This window comes from Oxyura jamaicensis, chromosome 3 (assembly GCF_011077185.1).
Source record: "Oxyura jamaicensis isolate SHBP4307 breed ruddy duck chromosome 3, BPBGC_Ojam_1.0, whole genome shotgun sequence".
NCBI classification, from domain to species: Eukaryota; Metazoa; Chordata; class Aves; order Anseriformes; family Anatidae; genus Oxyura; species Oxyura jamaicensis.
The window spans coordinates 595,018-615,179 of NC_048895.1; the positions used below are offsets into that span (position 1 = coordinate 595,018).

General features: G+C 38.6%; 1 protein-coding gene across 3 annotated transcripts in view; it reads right to left on the bottom strand.

Annotated features, from left to right (window-relative positions):
* The window catches only part of RALGAPA2 (Ral GTPase activating protein catalytic subunit alpha 2), a 136,111-nt gene that overhangs the window by 105,802 nt on the left and 10,147 nt on the right, over nucleotides 1-20,162 (bottom strand). Inside the window, exons 1-4 of one of the 3 annotated variants that reach the window (XM_035320496.1) lie at nucleotides 19,539-19,623; nucleotides 17,148-17,197; nucleotides 4,389-4,410; nucleotides 2,382-2,439 (exon numbers count right to left, since the gene is read on the bottom strand). Coding sequence is in view for 1 of the 3 variants with exons in the window: in XM_035320495.1 (XP_035176386.1) it covers nucleotides 2,382-2,439; nucleotides 17,148-17,197; nucleotides 19,539-19,649 (219 nt within the window). In the remaining 2 variants the exon portion in view is untranslated. Of the gene's footprint in view, nucleotides 1-2,381; nucleotides 2,440-4,388; nucleotides 4,411-17,147; nucleotides 17,198-19,538; nucleotides 19,650-20,162 lie in introns of those variants that run through there. The other 2 variants (XM_035320495.1, XM_035320497.1) reach the window with 2 other exon arrangements.

The following is a 20,162-nucleotide window of genomic DNA, read 5'->3' on the forward strand; positions in this document are numbered from 1 at the left end:
AATTTTAAATTATTAACATATATAGCAAATACATATTAACACACATGAACATTAAGCAAAAAGCAAATCACAAGGCACACTTGTAAATAATTGCAACACCAAATTGTTTAGCTCATTTATTGAACACAGCTACAAATCTATCCAAATATGACTATTCAAGAGGAGCATAAATATAAAGAATATATTAGCTACGAAACAACTGACTGAAACCAATTTGTTCTAGACTAAGTCAGATGAAATGGAAGTAAAGTAGTCAAGCAGATGTCTCCTTTTATTTTTGTCAGTGCTAACTGGAAATGTGAGAATAGCCCTTGCCCTGACCTTTAACTTCAACTCATTATTTCTTCTGCAACAGCAAATACATTGTTCTGAGAAAACACATTGCAGCTGATGAAATGGTGCTGGAAACCAAACCAACTAACCAACAAAAGTACTACATAGAAGAAATACATCCCCCCTCCCCTCCCAAAGCAGCATAATTTGTCCAATTTCCTTTAACAAACAGCAAGACAAAATATTGTGACCATTTGGTAGCACTCAGAAGCAGAATTTTCACAGTAGTAATGAATAAAAGATTTTTAGTTCAGAGGAAATCATCAAGTTAAACTACTTCAGTGGATTACAAGTTGTTTTGACTATTAAAATAAATGTATTTTACCTTTAAGTATCTCTACACCCATTTGACTCTGATTTATTCAATCTGGTCAAATGAAGAGAGGAATAAATTTTTCTTTCTGTCTCCTGTACATGATCTAAGGGCCAAAATATTCATTACATGAGCACTTCAGGCCATAGGGAACATTTAAATAATTAGAAAATTAACTGCCTTAAAAATAAAGGCAGTTAAACTTTTTTCCCCTCAGCATTTTTAGAAAATAATTTTAAGATCTACTCAAAATCCCTATACTACCTACATAAAAACGTAATTTAAAAAAAGTTCAGAAAAATTAATCCTGCTTTTCTTATTTGTATTTCCGAAATTCACAAGTGACCAAACAAAGCCTGTGTTAGGTACCTATTATCTTAATGCTTAAGGGAAGAATATGAAGTCCTAAGCCAAGCACACTGAGTGCCTTAACTAAGGTGACAACTTCATTCTGTTCTTTCTATGCATGAGTTGCAATGCATCCTTCAGTTCTATGTTTATGAAGTTTTCTTCTGCAAAATACTTGCCTAAGCATGCAGAATGGACAGGGAAGTAAGAGAAAGAAGCAGAGCTTTACTAGCTCCAAGACTTCTCTCTGTTGGACTCCTCTCATTCCCTCCCTTGCTCCAGCACGCAGAATATGTATTCGAATACCATGGAGTACAAAGAACGGATAGCCTCTTTGTTTGACCAAGTGTCTGCCATCCACAGGTATCTATCTCATGCCTGTCATGGCCAGTGTCAATATTGCAACGTGGCGCTTGGCAACTCCTCCATTAAATGAAGGATCACTGGGACAGCTGGGGCCAGACTTGCAGACATACTGTATGTTCAGAATTCCACTTTAAAAGGCCAACAAACTGTGGGCCGCTCAGAGAAGATGTTAAAAAAAGAGCTCCTAAGAAGTTTATATTTTTGTCCTTTATCTCTTTGCTTTACCATTCTAGCACTAAACCACAAATTTCTCCTTTAATTCCCAGTGTGATAACTGAGTGCATCACAAATATTAATGAACTAAACTGCACAGAGAATAATATCACAGGAATATCACAGAAGAAATTAAGTGCTTATCCATGCAGCAGTCCAATGGTTCACCTTTAATTTAGCACAGCCTGTGCTCAACTACTGAACAGCCACCAATTCACAGCGGAAATGTTACAGAATATATTTCCAAAAGGAGACAAGGTTCAAGTTCAACACAGCATGTATTTTTACACAAAGAACAATCTTTACTACTATGAATTTGTATGGGCAATCTCACACATGATCACTCGTGAAAGACTGTCACAATGCAAATTTGAAAGAGTCAAATATAGATTCCACAACCCTCCTCAGTCTTGATTTTTGGTGTTAGTCTGTGAATGCAAATGGAGACCTAATTAGGAAAAGGTGTCCTGATTTAAATCACTCATCATCTAGCAGCTAGAAAGAGATGAAAGGGAAGAGGAGCCATGTACCTCCAAAGGTAAAAAAATCCAAGAGCTTTCATGCAAAAATAAAAGTGAAGCAAGCAACCAAAACCACACAAAACAGAGAACACACAGAGCTAGCTAGCTATCTTAGCAGGTAAATGTTTCAAGAATTTTCAGCTGCAAATCTCATACAGAAGTACTATTTGTGTATCGGGCAAAACAAAGTGAGTCTGTGGTTTACAGGACTTGCGGAACCAGGTAAGTGACTACAGAAAACATTGACTTTATTTTTATTAGAATATTTTTAAACCATTCCTTCTTACCTATACTGCGAAAATGCCATCGATAAAAAATCCTCTCAGGTAGTAGCTGCAATATTTTCTGCAGGAAACAAAACTAAATAGTCAAATTTTCCATAATAAACTGGCTCATTCAGAGGATACAGACAAACTACACAAAACATAAATGAAATGGTAATATATATATAGAGAGAGAACACAATAGAATGCAGATACCTATTGTAATTAGAACAGCTGCCCATTACTTTATTCTCTTGTTATGGAGGAAGGTACTTGGAATAGTTCTGAATCAATACCAAGACACTGGCATGAGCTGCTTTTACCTTCCCCCTGTCTTGGAATGCCCCAGCATTTCAGAATATAAACTGATTTATAACGAATAAATTACAGGTAAGATTTCCTTCTAAGAGGCTCACTTTCGGTTACATTTTTCTGAAGTGTCTAGTAATGACTGCTGTTATATTGATACATTCCAGATTTTGAGCTTCAGTGGCTTAGGTCTACCTTTTCATCAGCTAATGGGGTCTGATCTCCCAGCTAAGGCAGAGATGGACAGTGGTGCAGTTATTTTTGCTGTGAGATGATTTACCTGTGTTTTCAGCTGCTGAGTGAAACTGAGCCAAATTACACAAAGCTAGAATATTTAATTCATAGCGCATGCAGTTAATAAAGCACTTATGTGGAATAATATGCGGTGATCTTCCTCTTTAGTTTTGGGCTGATGCTAACAGAGGCAGATCAAACAAGGAAAGAGTTTTGGTCAAGCCCATTTCCCCTTAGTTTTGTTACTCTGCGGGGCACCAACAATGCAAAGCAATTTAAACATATGCCTAAGCACTTTCCTGATGAAGTCCTATAATCTCAGTTGCAAAGAACGTCTGGGGCTTCTGAATGTTCTTTGTCAGTTTAGTGGACAATAATGTTTATTAGGTAATCTGAATAAACTCAAACTATTTAGGGGTCTTTGGTAAATATGGCTTTTGAAGGGAGTTTAAGTCAGCAGGCTCCAAGGCACTTTTTTTTTTTTTTAAAAAAAAAAAAAAAAAGGATTGGCTAGGACTTGGCAAGTAGATGTCTTGTTAGTACAGAACAGCTAAATTACTGATGATCAGCTTCTCAAAAAAGCAAGAGAACACACATGGTTTTGCATAGATTTCACATAAAAATGCAACTGGATCTTACAACTTTTCAGCCATTTGGATATGAAATTAAGAAGTTCTATATAAATGTGAAACTAATTTCAACATCTACTTTTAGAAATAAATTAAACAAAGCTATATATGACCAGCAGTCAGAGTTCCTTGTAATCATCAAACAAAATTACCAGAAGCAATTTCTGCATTACAAAGAGTCATTAAGTCTTCAGAAAAACTACATGCAGGATGCAAAATGAATGACAAGTCATCTAAGCAATGGTGACCCATTTGTTGGTCTTTTGCACATAAAAGCCCACAAAGAGGAAATAAAGCATCACAGCCAAGAAAGCAAGAATTTGGGTTTTAGACAGTCCTTTGGAGACAGCCACACATGAATCATTATTGCGTTTAAAAACAGTATGCTTGAGAGATGGATTACGACAGACTTCTTTTAATTTTTGACAACAAAGTGCTTCAGCAATTGTATACAACACTCAAAGTCACAGTCTTTTTGAAAATGGAACATTCCTTTCTCCATGGCAGAGGATGGAAGTCATGACAAGTTCAGAGACTTAGGGAACTAGACCTCGGGTCACGCAGGTAGACCGGTCTTCCTTTATCCGTACCAGAGCACATGTTCCCTAAACAGGATTCGGCATTTCTGAAAGTTTACCCAGAATAAAAGAATAAATCAGGCACATCCCTTCCATGTCCTCGTACTTTGGTTCAGTGCTACTCACACCGCCCCATCCCTGGGCCATCGCGGCAGCAAGGACGGAAGGACCGGGAGGCAGGTGCCGGAGGTCTAGCTGCCTGTCCGCGGGCAGGACGATGCGCTCGGGATGGAGAATCCAACTGGCTAAAAATGAGGCCATGACTCACATTTGGGCTTTACCTGTCAGTTAAGGACCACGTTTCTGCCAATCAGATTGCAGGATCCACAGACAAAGAATTATAATTATCCACATAAATATTAAAATACTAGCAGCCCACCACTTTGCAAGACTATTTCTGACATTAATAATTTATTTGCTTGGCATGAGGCAAAAAGGAGCTCCTGACCTACATCAGGAACACCTCAGTTCACCAGTTCCAGTGCTGCGGTAGCCGGCAGGTGCAGCGCTGGGTCCGTGTTCAGGCAGCAGGTATGTTAAGCAAACCCCTCGTACATGTGAGCAACAAAATACTGTCTGAATTCAGGTCCCAGAATGCACCACAGGAAGAAACCTTCAAACATCTTCACATTTATTACAGGAGAAACAAACCAAATCACGTGCATTTTATTTCCATTTTTAGGTCATTATAAGAAGTATGGTACATCATTACAGCAAAACCAACTTCCTTTCACAGGCCACCCTGTGACAAGCATTGCAACAAGATACCTTCAGCTTCTCTTTCGATGGAATTTCTATCTCATTTGTTCTGAAACACTACCTACTGAGAATCAACTTTGTTAAACTTCTAAAGAACCAAGCACGTCTGTATAATAAGGTTTCATCAGAAATCTGTCAAAATCTGGTAGTAATACTAGTGAAAATGCTTATATTCTTATATTTAAGATGTTACAGTAAAATTATTTATTTTAGAACACAAAGAACAGAATATGTATGTCTTTTTCACTAAAGAAGTCTGAGTCTTAAAACACTAGGCATGGCATAATCATGTATTATTAATTACAGGTTGTGAAAATGATGATGTTCAACTGTATTTTCCTTAGTTGCAAAAAGAAACAATACCCATTTCCCAAGAGCTTCAGCAATGTTCTTAGAGTAACTTTTCATGTTTAAGCATCTCAGCTGCTCAGGATGGAAACAAATAGCCACCCCTTGTTAGCTGTTTCTGAACACAACTGTACATTTGGAGAAGCTAGATTTTACCATGCCCTCTCTGCAAGATGCAGAGCATGTTAACAGTTATTTGGGAAAGGCCAGAGATGTGACAGCATGCAATACAGGCAGTATCTTATACGTTACAAAATTTCACCTCAGCTTAGACACAAAATTCACTTCCAAAAGTGAACTATGATAAGGTATAAGCTGCATAAACTGATAAGGCATCAAAGCTACATAATGAAGACTACTCTGAAAAAGAACTTATGAATAACTCTCGCACCCACGTTACTGAATTGTAATATGTCCACATCAAATCCCGAACACAAATGCTGTTCCAGAGTCTGACAACCACCAGGAAAAAAAAAAATAATAATAATAATAAAAAAAACTTCAAACCACATGAAGCTTGGAAGTATGCGTGTGTCGATCTGCTCGAGGGTAGGAAGGCTCTGCAGGAGGATCTAGATAGGCTGGACCGATGGGCCGAGGCCAATGGTATGAAGTTCAACAAGGCCAAGTGCCGGGTCCTGCACCTGGGGCACAACAACCCCAAACAGAGCTACAGGCTGGGAGATGTGTGGTTAGAAAGCTGCTGGCAGAGAAGGACCTGGGAGTAGTGGTTGACAGTTGGCTGAATATGAGCCAGCAATGTGCTCAGGTGGTCAAGAAGGCCAGCCAGCATCCTGGCTTGCATAAGAAACAGCGTGGCCAGCAGGTCCAGGGAAGTGATTGTCCCCCTGTACTTGGCTCTGGTGAGGCCGCACCTCGAGTACTGCGTTCAGTTTTGGGCCCCTCGCTACAAGAAGGACATGGAGGTGCTTGAGCGAGTCCAGAGAAGGGCTACGAAGCTGGTGCAGGGTCTGGAGAACAAGGCTTACGAGGAGCGGCTGAGGGAGCTGGGACTGTTTAGCCTGGAGAAGAGGAGGCTCAGGGGTGACCTTATTGCACTCTACAGGTGCCTGAAAGGAGGCTGTAGTGAGGTGGGGGTTGGTCTATTCTCCCACGTGCCTGGTGACAGGACGAGGGGGAACGGGCTAAAGTTGGCCAGGGGAGGTTTAGGTTGGATATTAGGAAGAACTTCTTTACTGAACGGGTTGTTAGTCACTGGAATAGGCTGCCCAGGGAAGTGGTTGAGTCACCATCCCTGGAGGTCTTTAAAAGACGTTTAGATGTAGAGCTTAGGGATATGGTTTAGTGGAAGATTTGTTAGCGTTGGGTCAGAGATTGGACTGGGTGATCTTGGAGGTCTCTTCCAACCTAGACTATTCTGTGATTCTGTTAGGAGAAGGAAAAAACACGCTTACCATTTTGTGTGCTTTTTCTTAAAAAAACAACAACAAAAAACACAGAATCAAAACACCCTTACCAGGTGGTTGCTTCAAAACAATTTAAGGGTTGAAAGAAGTAGTAAGAGGACAGAAGTTCCTGTCTGTGGAAACCTTCCATATCCCCAGATCTCCCTGTATAGCAAAAATTGGGACACTTAGTTGTTTCTCAAGCCTTTCACTTTTTCAGCATCTCAAAACCAGGAAAAAATACTGGTGCAGTTTGAAAAAATGCAGAGATGTGATTAATCACGTGCCCAAGGTTACCAAATTGTAAACTGAAGATGAGAATGAGTAGAAATCTGCTTTGCAGAAGATAAGAATGAATAGAAATCATCTAAATTCTCCTGCAGTGCAAATATGCATTGTCATGGTTAAAAGTTTATATATTAAATGAAAACCTCTGAATGTTACAAGTAAATTTAAGGTTAAGGTTACAATGCCCTCTTAACAGGTTAATTTCCACATATGTGCATTAGAGTCACAAGGCTGATTGTACATAATGGTACTAGTACACCACTAAGATGGTGACATAATATTATATGTCATGAACAAGCACTGGTTGTTGTGCTTTCAACTTAGTATTTCCAGGAACATATTCCTCACTCTCCAAACCCCCGGTGTTCTAAAAAACTCATATTGCCACTCCTATAAAACAAATTACAGTTTCTTCCACTACAGCTTAGACTTTTAGCAACACTGCTGTGAATCCAAACTGGCTATTGACATCTTGCTTGTAGTTTCATAGTACACTAATAAGAAATATTTTAAGAAACCCCACAGTGTGAAATAATATTGCTTTTTCAGAAAACACATAGATCTATTTAATGCTTAGTGCTTTGCTGCATCTATATGGTAATCCATTATAGCACACTTGAAATAGAAATTAGGTATTACTACTGATCAACACATCAGGGTATCTGTCAGTTCTTTTAACTGATTATCCATAGTTCTTTTTCTTCCAGACTTCCTGCATGACTAGGAATAATGTTAAGTTTAAATCTTAGTTTACACAGGACACTGCCTTTTGCAAGATCTCTCTCTATTTTAAGAAAGTAAAATAAAATAAAATAAAAAAATACCAAGGTTTGAATTTCAACAGATTCCGTCTGACTTAACTAATACTGCAATTTCTTTTAAAAATTATTTTATTTTTAAATGCAACTTTGCTGAATCTTATCATGCTTGGTAGCTTCACATCCATTACAGCATGCTACACTGCCTTGATGTAGAATGTAGAGAAAGCCAAGGCTGCTGGCAAATCTTCCATTGATGATCCCTAGTCTGTGGATGTTTTCCAGCTTAACTTGCACAAATGTGAGATGATAAGCTTTGCTGCTCTGTAACACACTATGCAGAGTGTCTTATTAACCAACAAAATCAAATGTGTTCTTGCTGATTGATTATGCTCTCGGAGGCGATGTCAATGACAAGTTCAAAATAATCATTCCAGGGGAATGGATACTGAGGAAAAAAATTGCTTTTTTGATACAACCTGTACATAATAAGCAGTTTCTATTAGTCACCTGGCAAGTGTATTTAAGGAAAGTCAAACGTAAAACAGCTCTTCTACGCCTTTATGTATAAGTACTAACTATTTGGCAGTATCTGTACAAGAGTTTCAGAAGGTTCAACTCGTAAAATCTGCAAAAAAATAGAAATTTTCTTGCTATCGTTCACTGATTTAGCTGAGGCCATGAGCTCAATGAAGTTAGTATACCTGCGGCAGCTATATCTACATAAAAGGATACCCTAGTTGAGGCATCAATAAATTATTTATAGTAATTTGTTGAGGGAAAATGTCTGCCCAAAGCATGCAAGACACTTATTCTTCCCCAGGCATAACATTAAACGGAAAGACCTCTGAAGTCAAATATACACAATGTACATTTAGAATTTAGAACAGAAAGCTCTACAAATAACATCAATGTTATTTTATAACAGTAGTAGATGAATCAATCATGATTACAGCAGCACAGACTGTGAATGACTCAGACAGACATTCTTCTATGTGCTGGAAAGAACGGCTATAAGCAATTTTATTATCATAAACAAATAAGCCTTTTTTACTCTATTGAGCTTGAGAATCAGCCAACCAAGTCTGTGTGACAGACAATGCTAAACAGGCGAAGTTGTATTCACAGTAGGAAACGGAGCCAACTGAAAAGCTGTAACAGAACCCAAAACCTGAATTTAAAGCTGAAACTTTTAATGGCAATTTGATTTCAAGTGTAAGATAACCTACAGAGGGGAAAATTAAGCTATCTACCTGTACAGACATGAGGAAAATCCAAACAGTAAAAAGACAGTTAAATAAAAGGAATAACCTCAAGAAATTAGAAACCAATACCTGTGGCAATAAGAACTCAAGAATAAAAACTTGACTTGATTATTCCTTGCAAACAATTTTACAAGTACTTTTTACATTGTCTGGCTTCACTGCACAATTTTGTTCTGCAGAATTCCATTTTACTCATATTTTTGTTCAAACCAAAATGCAAGTAATTGGGATCAACATCCTCAGATTAGCAAACCACCCTAAGGAAATGTTAAAGATACTAGAATAGCATCCTTTTGCACTTAAGAACAGCAAAACAGCTCTAAAGCCTTCCAAAATAGTTATGAATGAAGAACTACTGCAAGTTTCACTGATGCAGGTTTTTATGAAATTGAGAACAAGCTTTTAAAATCACAGTTGGTTTGAGATTGGTTTTAAGCTGCTTAACCAATATTGCTAACTGATGCAATATAAAGTAGACGTACAGTGCAATCAAGGAGTGCAATATTTAAAATACCCTCTGCAATGTTAGTCTATAATGAACCAAAGTTATATATTGTTAATAGGTATTGGTGTGTATTACTAGGTGGCACTAAAAAAGAAGGATACATTCCTAAACTGCATCTGTGCACAGACCTATCTATCTGGTCACCCACCATCACAGCAGGTGTTCCTCTGACAGATGCAGTATATTTACTGCATATTGTCTGTAATCTACTTTTCAAAAGCATCACTAACAGACTATAGTCAATTATAAACCTGTGCTGAATTATCATTAGCATTTGCAGAACCAGTAACTTGTGCACATCTGCAGTAATAAATTTAGGCTATACAGCTGCTTCTGCAATCGTTGCATTCAAATTCTGACAGCAGACCAATTCACATTTCAATGGATATATACTGCGTGTTAATCTTCTTAGTATGTAGGTATTTGTAGTTTATATTTAGATGCACTTCTAACAACAACAATGCCATATTAAAACCAGTACTTCCTGCTGTAAGATAAACAGCCCAAAGTATGGTTGTGCAAGTTCAAATAGTTTATTGATTATCATCTCTGGAAAAATGCTTAGTGTTACACAAAAGCCAAAGCAGACTATGAATATGAGTGTACAATATAAATACTGCAAAAGCTATTAGCACATTTATTTTCTTCTATTTTACATCCACTTAACATTTAAATCCACCTTCTGTGTGCATATTCAGGATACTCCAAATCATACCTAGGAATGACACATTAAAATTTTACTGCTGAACTTCTAAGGCAGGTCAAAGCAGACAGCTTTGTCTGTTCCTGATTGATAACCAAGGCTAGCCTCTCCCCTTTTCAGCAGGAGAAGGGGTATAAAGGGGAAGGCTATGCTTGACAAATAAAAGGGTCTAGAAGTATAATCACGGAGGGCCAATATGAGTTACATTAGACAGCTTTTCAGAGCTGTAATTCTGTAGATTTTCCCCCCCAAAAAAATAATTGTGCTTACTCTGTGTCTGGATCCAGGGACAAACACTGCTCATATTCTCACCACGTTCAAAAAACAAAAGTTCCATACAAAACGTGGATTAAGAGATTACAGCATAAACTTCCTTGTACAAACTATATGAAAAACACAGTATGCTTTTACAAAGAAACCATGAAACATGAGAGCACTTCAAATTATATTAATGTGTATTGGTAAAAAAATAAACAAGCAAAAAAATACAGACTGATAATCTTTTAGTACATGCATGGTCTGTGGGAGGTGGGAATACCTAACCCATCTTCTTAGCTGTCTACAAAACTGCAGTCATACCTAGCTACACTGATAGCACCTGAAAAACTTAACAGTGGCTACATTGATCAAGTGACTTGGAGAAACTTTACTACATGAGAAGGAGTATTTATGAAATTCTAAGAACAAAGTATTTCATACAGTGAATTTTCAGTGAATACACTGAATCAGCATACTGAATTTTATGACTTCACCAGCATGAGATGTGGTTGCTCTTAACTAATGGAGAGAGAATGGAAAGAAATGTCTGTATCAAAAGCAACAGTGTGTTTTTATTTTGCTACAGATGCAGAAGGACTGTAGTGTCAGAGGAATCAGTATCTGATGGTGCAAGAAAATATATATATATATAAAATAATATATATGTATATATATAAAATATATATATATATATATAAATTCCAACCTTTCACAATCAAGTGATGGCATAATGCTTTTATGGGATGTAGCAAATTTACAAAAACATAGTGCACCTTTTACAAGTTCTGTGATATACGGTGCTCCACTGACAGCCCTAACAAGCAATGCCTCCAAGTCACAGAAAACAATAACATAAGAAACAGTATGAGTATGTTCTGAAAACACACTGTAACTCTAAAGATGACTATGCCCTACCAAAGGAAAAACAAATTTGTTTTGGACATCATTTTGGTCTTTTAGTGAAATTAATGTACTATTAATATTTAAAATGCACAATTAAAATTTCATATTACTCCCTTTAATTGTTTTCTCTTTGATTAATATGTTGTTTGATGTTCTGCTGAACGACCAAACTACATAGCTGATGTGTACAATTAAGATTGCAATAAATTACAACTGAGTAAGCTTAGTTTTCAGAGCATTTGTGGAGAAGGATGTTACTTTTGCTTAACATACACACTAGGTGTCACTCAAGAACAGCAGCAAAATGCCCACCAAACTACACCAGAAAAGACACAAGTCAATTCCTTTCATAAATATTTGTATTGATTTTCAAACAGCTAACCCTCAGCACCTGGGTTCAGGATTTGTTAATCCAATAATTACCTAGTTAGCTAATTAGAAGAAAATCCTAGCTCATGCTGACAACAGATTAAGTATGGCAAGCTTAACAATCAATTAGTTTTGTTCCCTATGGCTGACAATATGAATGTTTAACTACCTGGCATTTATATTTTTTTCATGTCCTATATTTTGATTGGCATATTATTGGTCTGTGCATTAAAAGCTGTTCTCTGAAAAGCTGTTCTCCTACAATGCATTAAGTTATCGAGTGTCAGAGACACAAATGGATTGCAAACTTACTTCTAGTAGATAAACACCATGAAGCAGATCACTCCAAATTCCACACAGATCTTGAACTATTCCTCCTTCCTCTCAGTTACTGATGACTGGGCTGTAATATAATTCTCCTCACTCAGGACCAAATCAGCACTTTGTTCATATACAACTATGTCTTTCTTTCTTTCTTCACATTTTCCATGTAGTATCTTTTCCTGATGTTTTTAAAGCTATACTAAATGGTTATTAGCCACCTGTTTTCAAGACACAGGAATACATATTTATTCACTTTAACTGGGTGAGTAAGCATTAGCTATTTTCCATTCAATGACATAGCCACAGAAATTTAATTACTTATTCAAGACCACAGAGCAAGCTTATTAATGAGCTGCAATTAAAATGCACAGCCTTGCTCAGTAAATGAGGTGATACCTACTCCACTTGGGGGCAGGAAGGGATAAGGAAAAGCATTTTTCCTACCATCCAAACAGGCCTAGCAGGTAAATGACCTCATGTAATTTGATGCTGCCTTATACAAAATCCTAAAGCAGACTCTTCTACTAATATTTAAAAAATAAAAAATAAAATTTAATAAATAACAAACATCCTGAATTGGAAGATTGTGACTGTGGTAAAAATAAACTTCCCACCAACCCCCAGGCTTCTGCAGGACTTGCTGCTCCAGCTGGATGCACATAAGTCTATGAGGCCTGATGGGATTCATCCCAGGGTACTCAAAATGTTAGCTGATGTCATCACAAGATCTCTCTTAATTATTTTTTCTACGGTCTTGGGAATCTGGAAATGTCCCAGGTGCTGGCAGGAAGCTGGCAAATGTCATCCCAGTTTTCAAGAGGTGTAGGAAAGAAGACCCTGGCAATTACAGACCTGTCAGTCTCACTTCAGGGCCTGGTAAAATTATGTAAAAGTTAACTGTGGGGAGTTACTGAAAGGCACTCGAAGAACAATACAGTCAGTCACAGCCAGCATGGGTTCTTGAGGGGAAAGTCCTGTTCAACAAATTTAATTCCTTTTTATGACAAGGTTATCCACCTAGTTGACCAAAGGACAACAGAAAATGTAATTTTATTGGATTTCAGAAAAGCTTTCAATGCTGTTTCTCACAGTACCCTTCTGGACAAAATGTCCAGCATACAGTTAGAAAAGTACATAATGTGATGGGTGAACAATTGGTTGACAGGCCAGGTTCAAAGGGTTATGGTAAACTGGGTTACATCAAGCTGGAAGACAGTCACTAGTGGGATTCCCCAGGGCTCCATTTTAGGGCCAGATTAATGTTTAAATGTTTTAATATTTTTATAAATGATCTTTAATGCTTTTATAAATGAACTGGACACAGGACTCAAATGCACACCAAATATGTTTGCAGCCAATACTTAAATTACGAAGAGCTGTTAACTCCCTCAGGATGGAGAGGACTTGCAGAGAAATGTTGACAAATTAGAGGGCTGGGCAATCACCAGCAATAAGAAGTTTATCAAGAGCAAGTGCTGGATTCTGGACCTGGGAAGGGGCAACCCTGGCAGTATGTACAGACCAGAGGGACGAGAGGCCACAGAACAGCCCTGCAGAAAGGGGTCTGGGGGTTCTGGGCAATGGCAAGCTGGTCATGAGCCAGCAGTGTGCCCTGGAAGCCCAGAGGGCTGGCTGGCATCATGCACAGCACTGTTGGACAGCCAAGAGAAGGGACTGCTCCACTCCACACTGGTGTGGCCTTACCTCGAGCACTGTGTGCAGTCTGGAGCACCACAATTTAAGAAGGATATCAGACTAATAGGGGGGTGCCCAAAGGAGGGCTACAAGGATAGGGAAAGGTCCAGAGGGCAAGACATGCCACGAGCAGCTGAGGTCCCTTGGCTTGTTCAGCCCAGAGCAGAGCAGGCTGAGGGGATGCCTCACGGCAGGCTGCAGCTCCCTCACAAGGGGAGCAGAGGGGCGGGAGCAGAGCTCTGCTCTCTGGGGACAGCAACAGGACCTGACGGAATGGCAGGGAGCTGGAACAAGGGAGGGTCAAGCTGGGAGTTAGGGAAAAGTTCTGCACCCAGAGGGTGGTCAGGCACTAGGACAGGCTCCCTAGGGATGTGGTAAGGGCCCCAGGCCTGCCGGAGTTCAAGAAGTGTTTGGACAATGCTCTCAGACATAGGGTTTGGCCATTGGGTGGTTCTGTGTGGAGCGAGGAGTTGGAATGGATGGTCATTTTGAGTCCCTTCCAACTCAGGCTATCCTGTGATTCTCTAACTATTAGAAAACACAACCCCATTTTCAGATGCATTCTTGTAGCTCAAGGAGGGAGAATATGAAAAGGGAGAATAAGGGAAATGAAGTCCCCAGCCTCAAATTCAGAAGATGAGACCACAAAATTCCAGGATTTCAGGTAATTAGTGTCAGAGATATTTTTCATATTACAGGTGTGTTAGACTAAAGAGCATCACTCTTAGTCTAGTTAATCTAATCTTTATATCAACAAACTACATATTAATGTAAGAAAAATGAAGTCATATCTTTGAGGCCACTTTCTTGGTGGTAGTTTCTTTGTTTTAGGGGAAGGGGAAAGGAGTTAAGAATATTTAGTCCTTTATTAATCCTAAATCCTAGGGAGCCATGGAAAATTGATTTTTTTTCCAAAAATATAACCCACAATATAAACAAAGTTAACATTTTTATCATGCAATACTCAAGTGAAAACTAAAAATTCAAGAGTAAGTAACTCAATGTTGATTGCAGCATCACTGCTCTCTGAATTCAGTGACATGTAAAGCATATGTTAAGACTTCTGGTGTACATTATGAACAAAATTGTACATGTCAGGCTTTCTTCTGCTCCAGTGAAATTTGCTCACATCCAAATACATTACATTATACATTACATATATTACACATTCAAAACAGACATAACTACACTGACATACTGTCACTACTGACAAAGTGTAAGAAGTAAGTCGTATTGCCTTGAACTAGTCTACCCATGAGATACAGAACTGAAATACATTTAGTTAAAAAGAGAAAAAGACTATTTAACAGCTTTAGCCCAACAGAGGCTATACAATTATTGATCACTTGCTCACAAATTATACTGGAAAAAAACCTGGACACTTTCAGAGAGTTGATCTTCAGTTCCTTCAGACATATATATTACTGTATAATCTTCATTTTGAGAAGATACATCTGAGATACTACTTTATCTCGAAAGATGAAAGTGAACTCTTTCATCAGATGAAAGTGAAGTCTGAATTTCTCCTTCTCCCATTCTTGCTGCTCTTCTTTTCTTAACTCTTCCAAGATTTTCTTATATTTTGACATTACTATCATGATGTAATCTCAAAGAATGAGGTCTTTCAGGTTTGAGGTATTTAAAGAACAGTATCACGTAGGAAAAAAGAAATCTTATTTTGGAAAGTAACGTGAGGTTTAAAGAAAAAATCCATTCACATCACTACTTCCTCACTTCAATAACTGGTTTTATCCCCCAAATGAAAATCCCTTTTTTCTGTTATACAAATGACAAGATTCCTTTGCCTATTTGTTTATATTTGTTAGCATTAAATCTTCATTCTTCAAAAGAAAAGGAAACAATATGACAGAGATCTTGTAATTTGAAGGAGTTTTTACTGCAAATTGAGTATAATCAAATACATTTTCTGAAAGAGACTGTTCAATTTTATTATTTTTTTCCCCAATACCTTCCTGCTCCCTTACTCCTGCATTCAGTCTAGCCAGTTGCTGCGTGATCTTTTTTATGGAAGAATCATGACTTCATGAAACTGCAGTGATGTACTTTTCAACAGTGAGAAAGCATGCTCCAGTCTGGTAAGACTGCCTTCTGCAGACAAAGCAATTTCAAATATCCTATGGCATCCAGAAGCATACGTTTTTATATTCTTGAAAACAAGCTATTGACATACATGGTTACCAAATTCATGTGGAAAGCCCTGTAACGAGACAACTACTCTTCATGCATTTTTTATGTTTACCTTCTTGGAAATCCTGAATTTTGATCAAAACCCATTGATGTTAGAACGTATTGTTCAATAATGGACAATAACTTGCAAAATCAACCCACCTCCAAGAACTGAATTCAAAAGTAGTGTACTCTAAGAAGTGTCAATGAAACACAGGTTGCAAAGGTAATAAAGAAAAAGGCTAAATCACAAAGCACAATATTAAACACTTCCTTGTTACGTATTTCAAAAGTGGGGTCTAATTTTAGCAACTAGCAACTTTTATTTGCAACTTGCATTTCATCATCACAGATATTATTTTCAGACTTGGCAACTATTCAGAAATATACTTGAGGAAAAACCTGAGTTATAGGAGTTAGCATAAGGATTTCATTAACTGTTATTCTGCTCAAACTAACAGCCACACCTTACCAACAAACATCCCACCTTCTTTTGTCTTCTGAGGTATTTTGATTCACTCTTCGAAATGTGAAATTTTGACTGGCTGTGTTAATTAGAACTCTCCTTCATACATCATGAATTACCACACAATCAAGTGTGCTCAGTAATTTAAAAAAAATAAAAAGGAAGAGCAAAACTGAGTGATCTACAATTTACTTAGAACTGACACATCACTCTTATCCTGAATGTATTCTCATTCAAGCACTGCAAGAAGAACTACAATAAGGCATACTGCTGGTGCAGAACAAATTCACCACATGAGATTTCTCAGGACTAAGCAGCTATGTTTTTATACCTGTAAAGCATTTATGTTATAAAAGGAGATTTTTAGTTAATCTTTCCACTAAAATTTACTGAGAAGCCTCAAAATTTGAAGAAGCTTCCCCCAGCCCCTCCCTCCCCCCTTTTGGTTCAACCAACCTGTCTTCCACCTGAGAAGAACCAATTAATAACTGTACTTAACAACATATGACAGAGGCAGATTTCAGACTATTTTTCAAGCTAAATTAGTTGGCTTGTCTTTAATAAAATCTCTTAACTCTGGATATTCCTTCAAGCCAGACATTTCCATGGCATAAGATTTTTATTTTTTTATTATTGTATCTGAAAACTTAATGCATGCCCCAGTTCTTTTCTGCCTTTCACCTCATATAATCATGGACACCTACTGTCATTTTGACTGATACCTGGTTTTAACCCTCAGTGTAAAGGTATAAGCAAGCACATGACAAGATTTCAAATAATTTAGTTCCATGGTATGGAAAACTTACTTCAAAAAGAAAGAGAATGGAGTCCAGCTCCTCCCTTTGTGATTTATTCCCTGCCAGAAAGAAAACAATATTGTTTGCTATAAATAAATGGTATGGTGAAACAGATGTAGAAACTACACCGCTGTTATTCAACAGTGGTCAACAATGCTGTATTTGGTTTATTTTTCTTCATCTAAAAAGAGCAAGATTTTTCTAGATTTCATTCTCTCTCTCTCTCCTGATATTCCTCATTCATAGTCAAGAACCCCAGATCCGGAAGGCAATGTAATTGGACTCATCTTGAAGCAACCAGCTATTCTTAACAAGGTATCCTATCTATCCTCAACATTCAGATTTGTTCTGAGAATTTCTGACGTTATCAGGTGGGCAGATATATACTTAATATGGGAGTGTGGGATACAATAAAAAGGGTTTTTTTAGATATCTGTACAGAAAGAGGACCAAAGAAAACATAGGTCCGCTACCTGATGGGGAAGGTCACCTCACAGACAAGGACATAGGCAAAGCAGAGATGTTAAATGCCTTCTTTGCCTTCGTCTTCAACGCTGATGATGGGCTTTGGGACCCAGGGTGCCCTGAGCTGGAGGACCATGATGGTGGAAATGGTAAACTCCCAACTGACCCTGAACGTGTGTGGGATTTGCTGCTCCACCTAGATCCATACAAGTCCATGGGTCCAAATAGGATTCATCCCAGGCTGCTTAAAGAGCTAGCTGACATCATCATGGGACCTCTCTCAATTATTTTTCAACCGTCTTGGGAATCTGGAGAGGTCCCAGTAGACTGGAAGCTGGCAAATGTTGTATCAATTTTCAAGAAGGGCAAGAAAGAAGACCCTAGCAATTACAGGCTTGTCAGTCTCACATCAGTGCCTGGTAAAATTATGGAGAAGATAATCCTTGAAGTTATTGTAGTGCACCTGGGGGACAATGCAGTCATTGGTCCCAGCCAACATGAGTTCACGAGGGGTAGGTCCTGCCTAACAAATTTGATTTCCTTTTACGGTAATATCACCCACCTAGTCAATCAAGGGAAACCAGCTGATGTGATCTTTTTGGACTTCAGCAAAGCTTTTGACACAGTTTCCCATAGCATCCTCCTGGACAAAATGTCCAGCATACAGCTAAACAAAGACATCCTATGATGGGTGAGCAATTGGCTGATGGGCAGGGCTCAAAGGATTGTGGTAAGTGGGGCCACATCAGGCTGAGGGATGGTCAGTCCCCCAAGGCTCCATTTTAGGGCCAGTCCTCTTCAATGTTTTTATAAACGATTTGGATGTAGAGGTGTTTTGAGCAAATTTGCCAATGACACCAAACTTGGAGGAGTTGTGGACTCTGTTGAGGGTGGAAAGGCCTTGCAGAGAGATCTGGACAGGTTGGAGAGCTGGGCAATCACCAGCCACATGAAGTTGAACAAGAGCAAGTGCCGGGTCCTGCATCTGGAACGGGGCAATCCTGGCTATACATACAGACTGGGAGATGAGACGCTGGAGAGCAGCCCCGCACAGAGGGATCTGGGGGTTGTGGTTGACAGCAAGTTGAATGAGCCAGCAGTGTGCCCTGGCAGCCAGGAGGGCCAACCGTATCCTGGGGTGCATCAAGCATGGTATCGCTAGTCGGTCAAGGGAAGGGATTGTCCCGCTCTACTCTATGCTGGTGTGGCCTCACCTTGAGCACTGTGTGCAGTTCTGGGCACCACAGTACAAAAAGGATGTAAAACTGTTGGAGAGTGTCCAGAGGGTGACGAAGATGGTGAAGGGCCTAGAGGGGAAGACATATGAAGAGTGGCTGAGGTCACTTGGCCTGTTCAGCCTGGAAAAGAGGACGCTGAGGGGAGACCTCATTGCAATCTACAGCTTCCTCATGAGGGGGAGTGGAGGGGCAGGCGCAGATCTATTCTCCTTAGTCACCAGTGATAGGACCTGCGGGAATGGTGTCAAGCTGAGGCAGGGGAGGTTTAGGCTAGACATCAGGAAAAGGTTCTTCACTGAGAGGGTGGTTGCACACTGGAACAGGCTCCCCAGGGAAGTAGTCACTGCACCAAGCCTGTTGGAGTTTAAAAAGTGTTTGGACTGTGCACTTAGTCACATGGTCTAAACTTTTGGGTAGACCTGTGTGGTGCCAGGAGTTGGACTCAATGATCCTTATGGGTCCCTTCCAACTTGAGATATTCTACAATTAATTACGGGGTAAAGGCCTTCAGTATTTCAAAATAAGGTGAGAGTATACATAAGTGCACAAGACCTGATTTTTGTGCTGAAATGACACTTGAAGCAATAAACGTATTTAGAACTCTTTTCAGTTACCTACAACATTTCAGGCAGCACTTTTCCATGCTCATCTTTACTGACACCAAAAATTAAGGTGCCGACAAAACTCTAAAACTTACCTTTTTGTTTCAAGCTATTTTCCAGTGTTATGAAGTTTTCATAGAAGATAAAAAAAAATTGAGAATAATTGTTCTCAAATAACTGCTTCAGGTCACTTCCATCCACAATATCTGCAGAGGAAAACAAATGGAGTTTTAACACAACATCAGAAACCTTAAAACTGTTTTCTTCATGCAAATTGGAGGATGAGATAAATACAATAAAAACAATTTTGTGAATATCATTATATATTCCATACTAAATTGTGATTCCAGTGTTAGAAGTAAAATTTGGAAATTTACATTTTTACTTATTTTTTTTTAAAAGTCTACAGTATGGTGTAGGTTCATTTGTTTTCTGTTAACAAAATAAGAAGGGGATATGTCAATATACCACTTCCATAAAAATTCTTAATCCACAAGAGACATTTTTTGCTATCAAATATTAAAGCTGCCTGATATCAAAGGGATTTACCGTTTCTCCAAACAGGGTATTACATGAAATATTATACTGAATTCAACCCTTTTTGATAATCAGAAGTATACATTACTGAAAATTCTTCTCTGTGATACAAGTACAGAGTAGAAGGGCTGAGCCCGAATACAAAGGAACTATGTGGTTTAGCCACCATCACCTAGGACTAC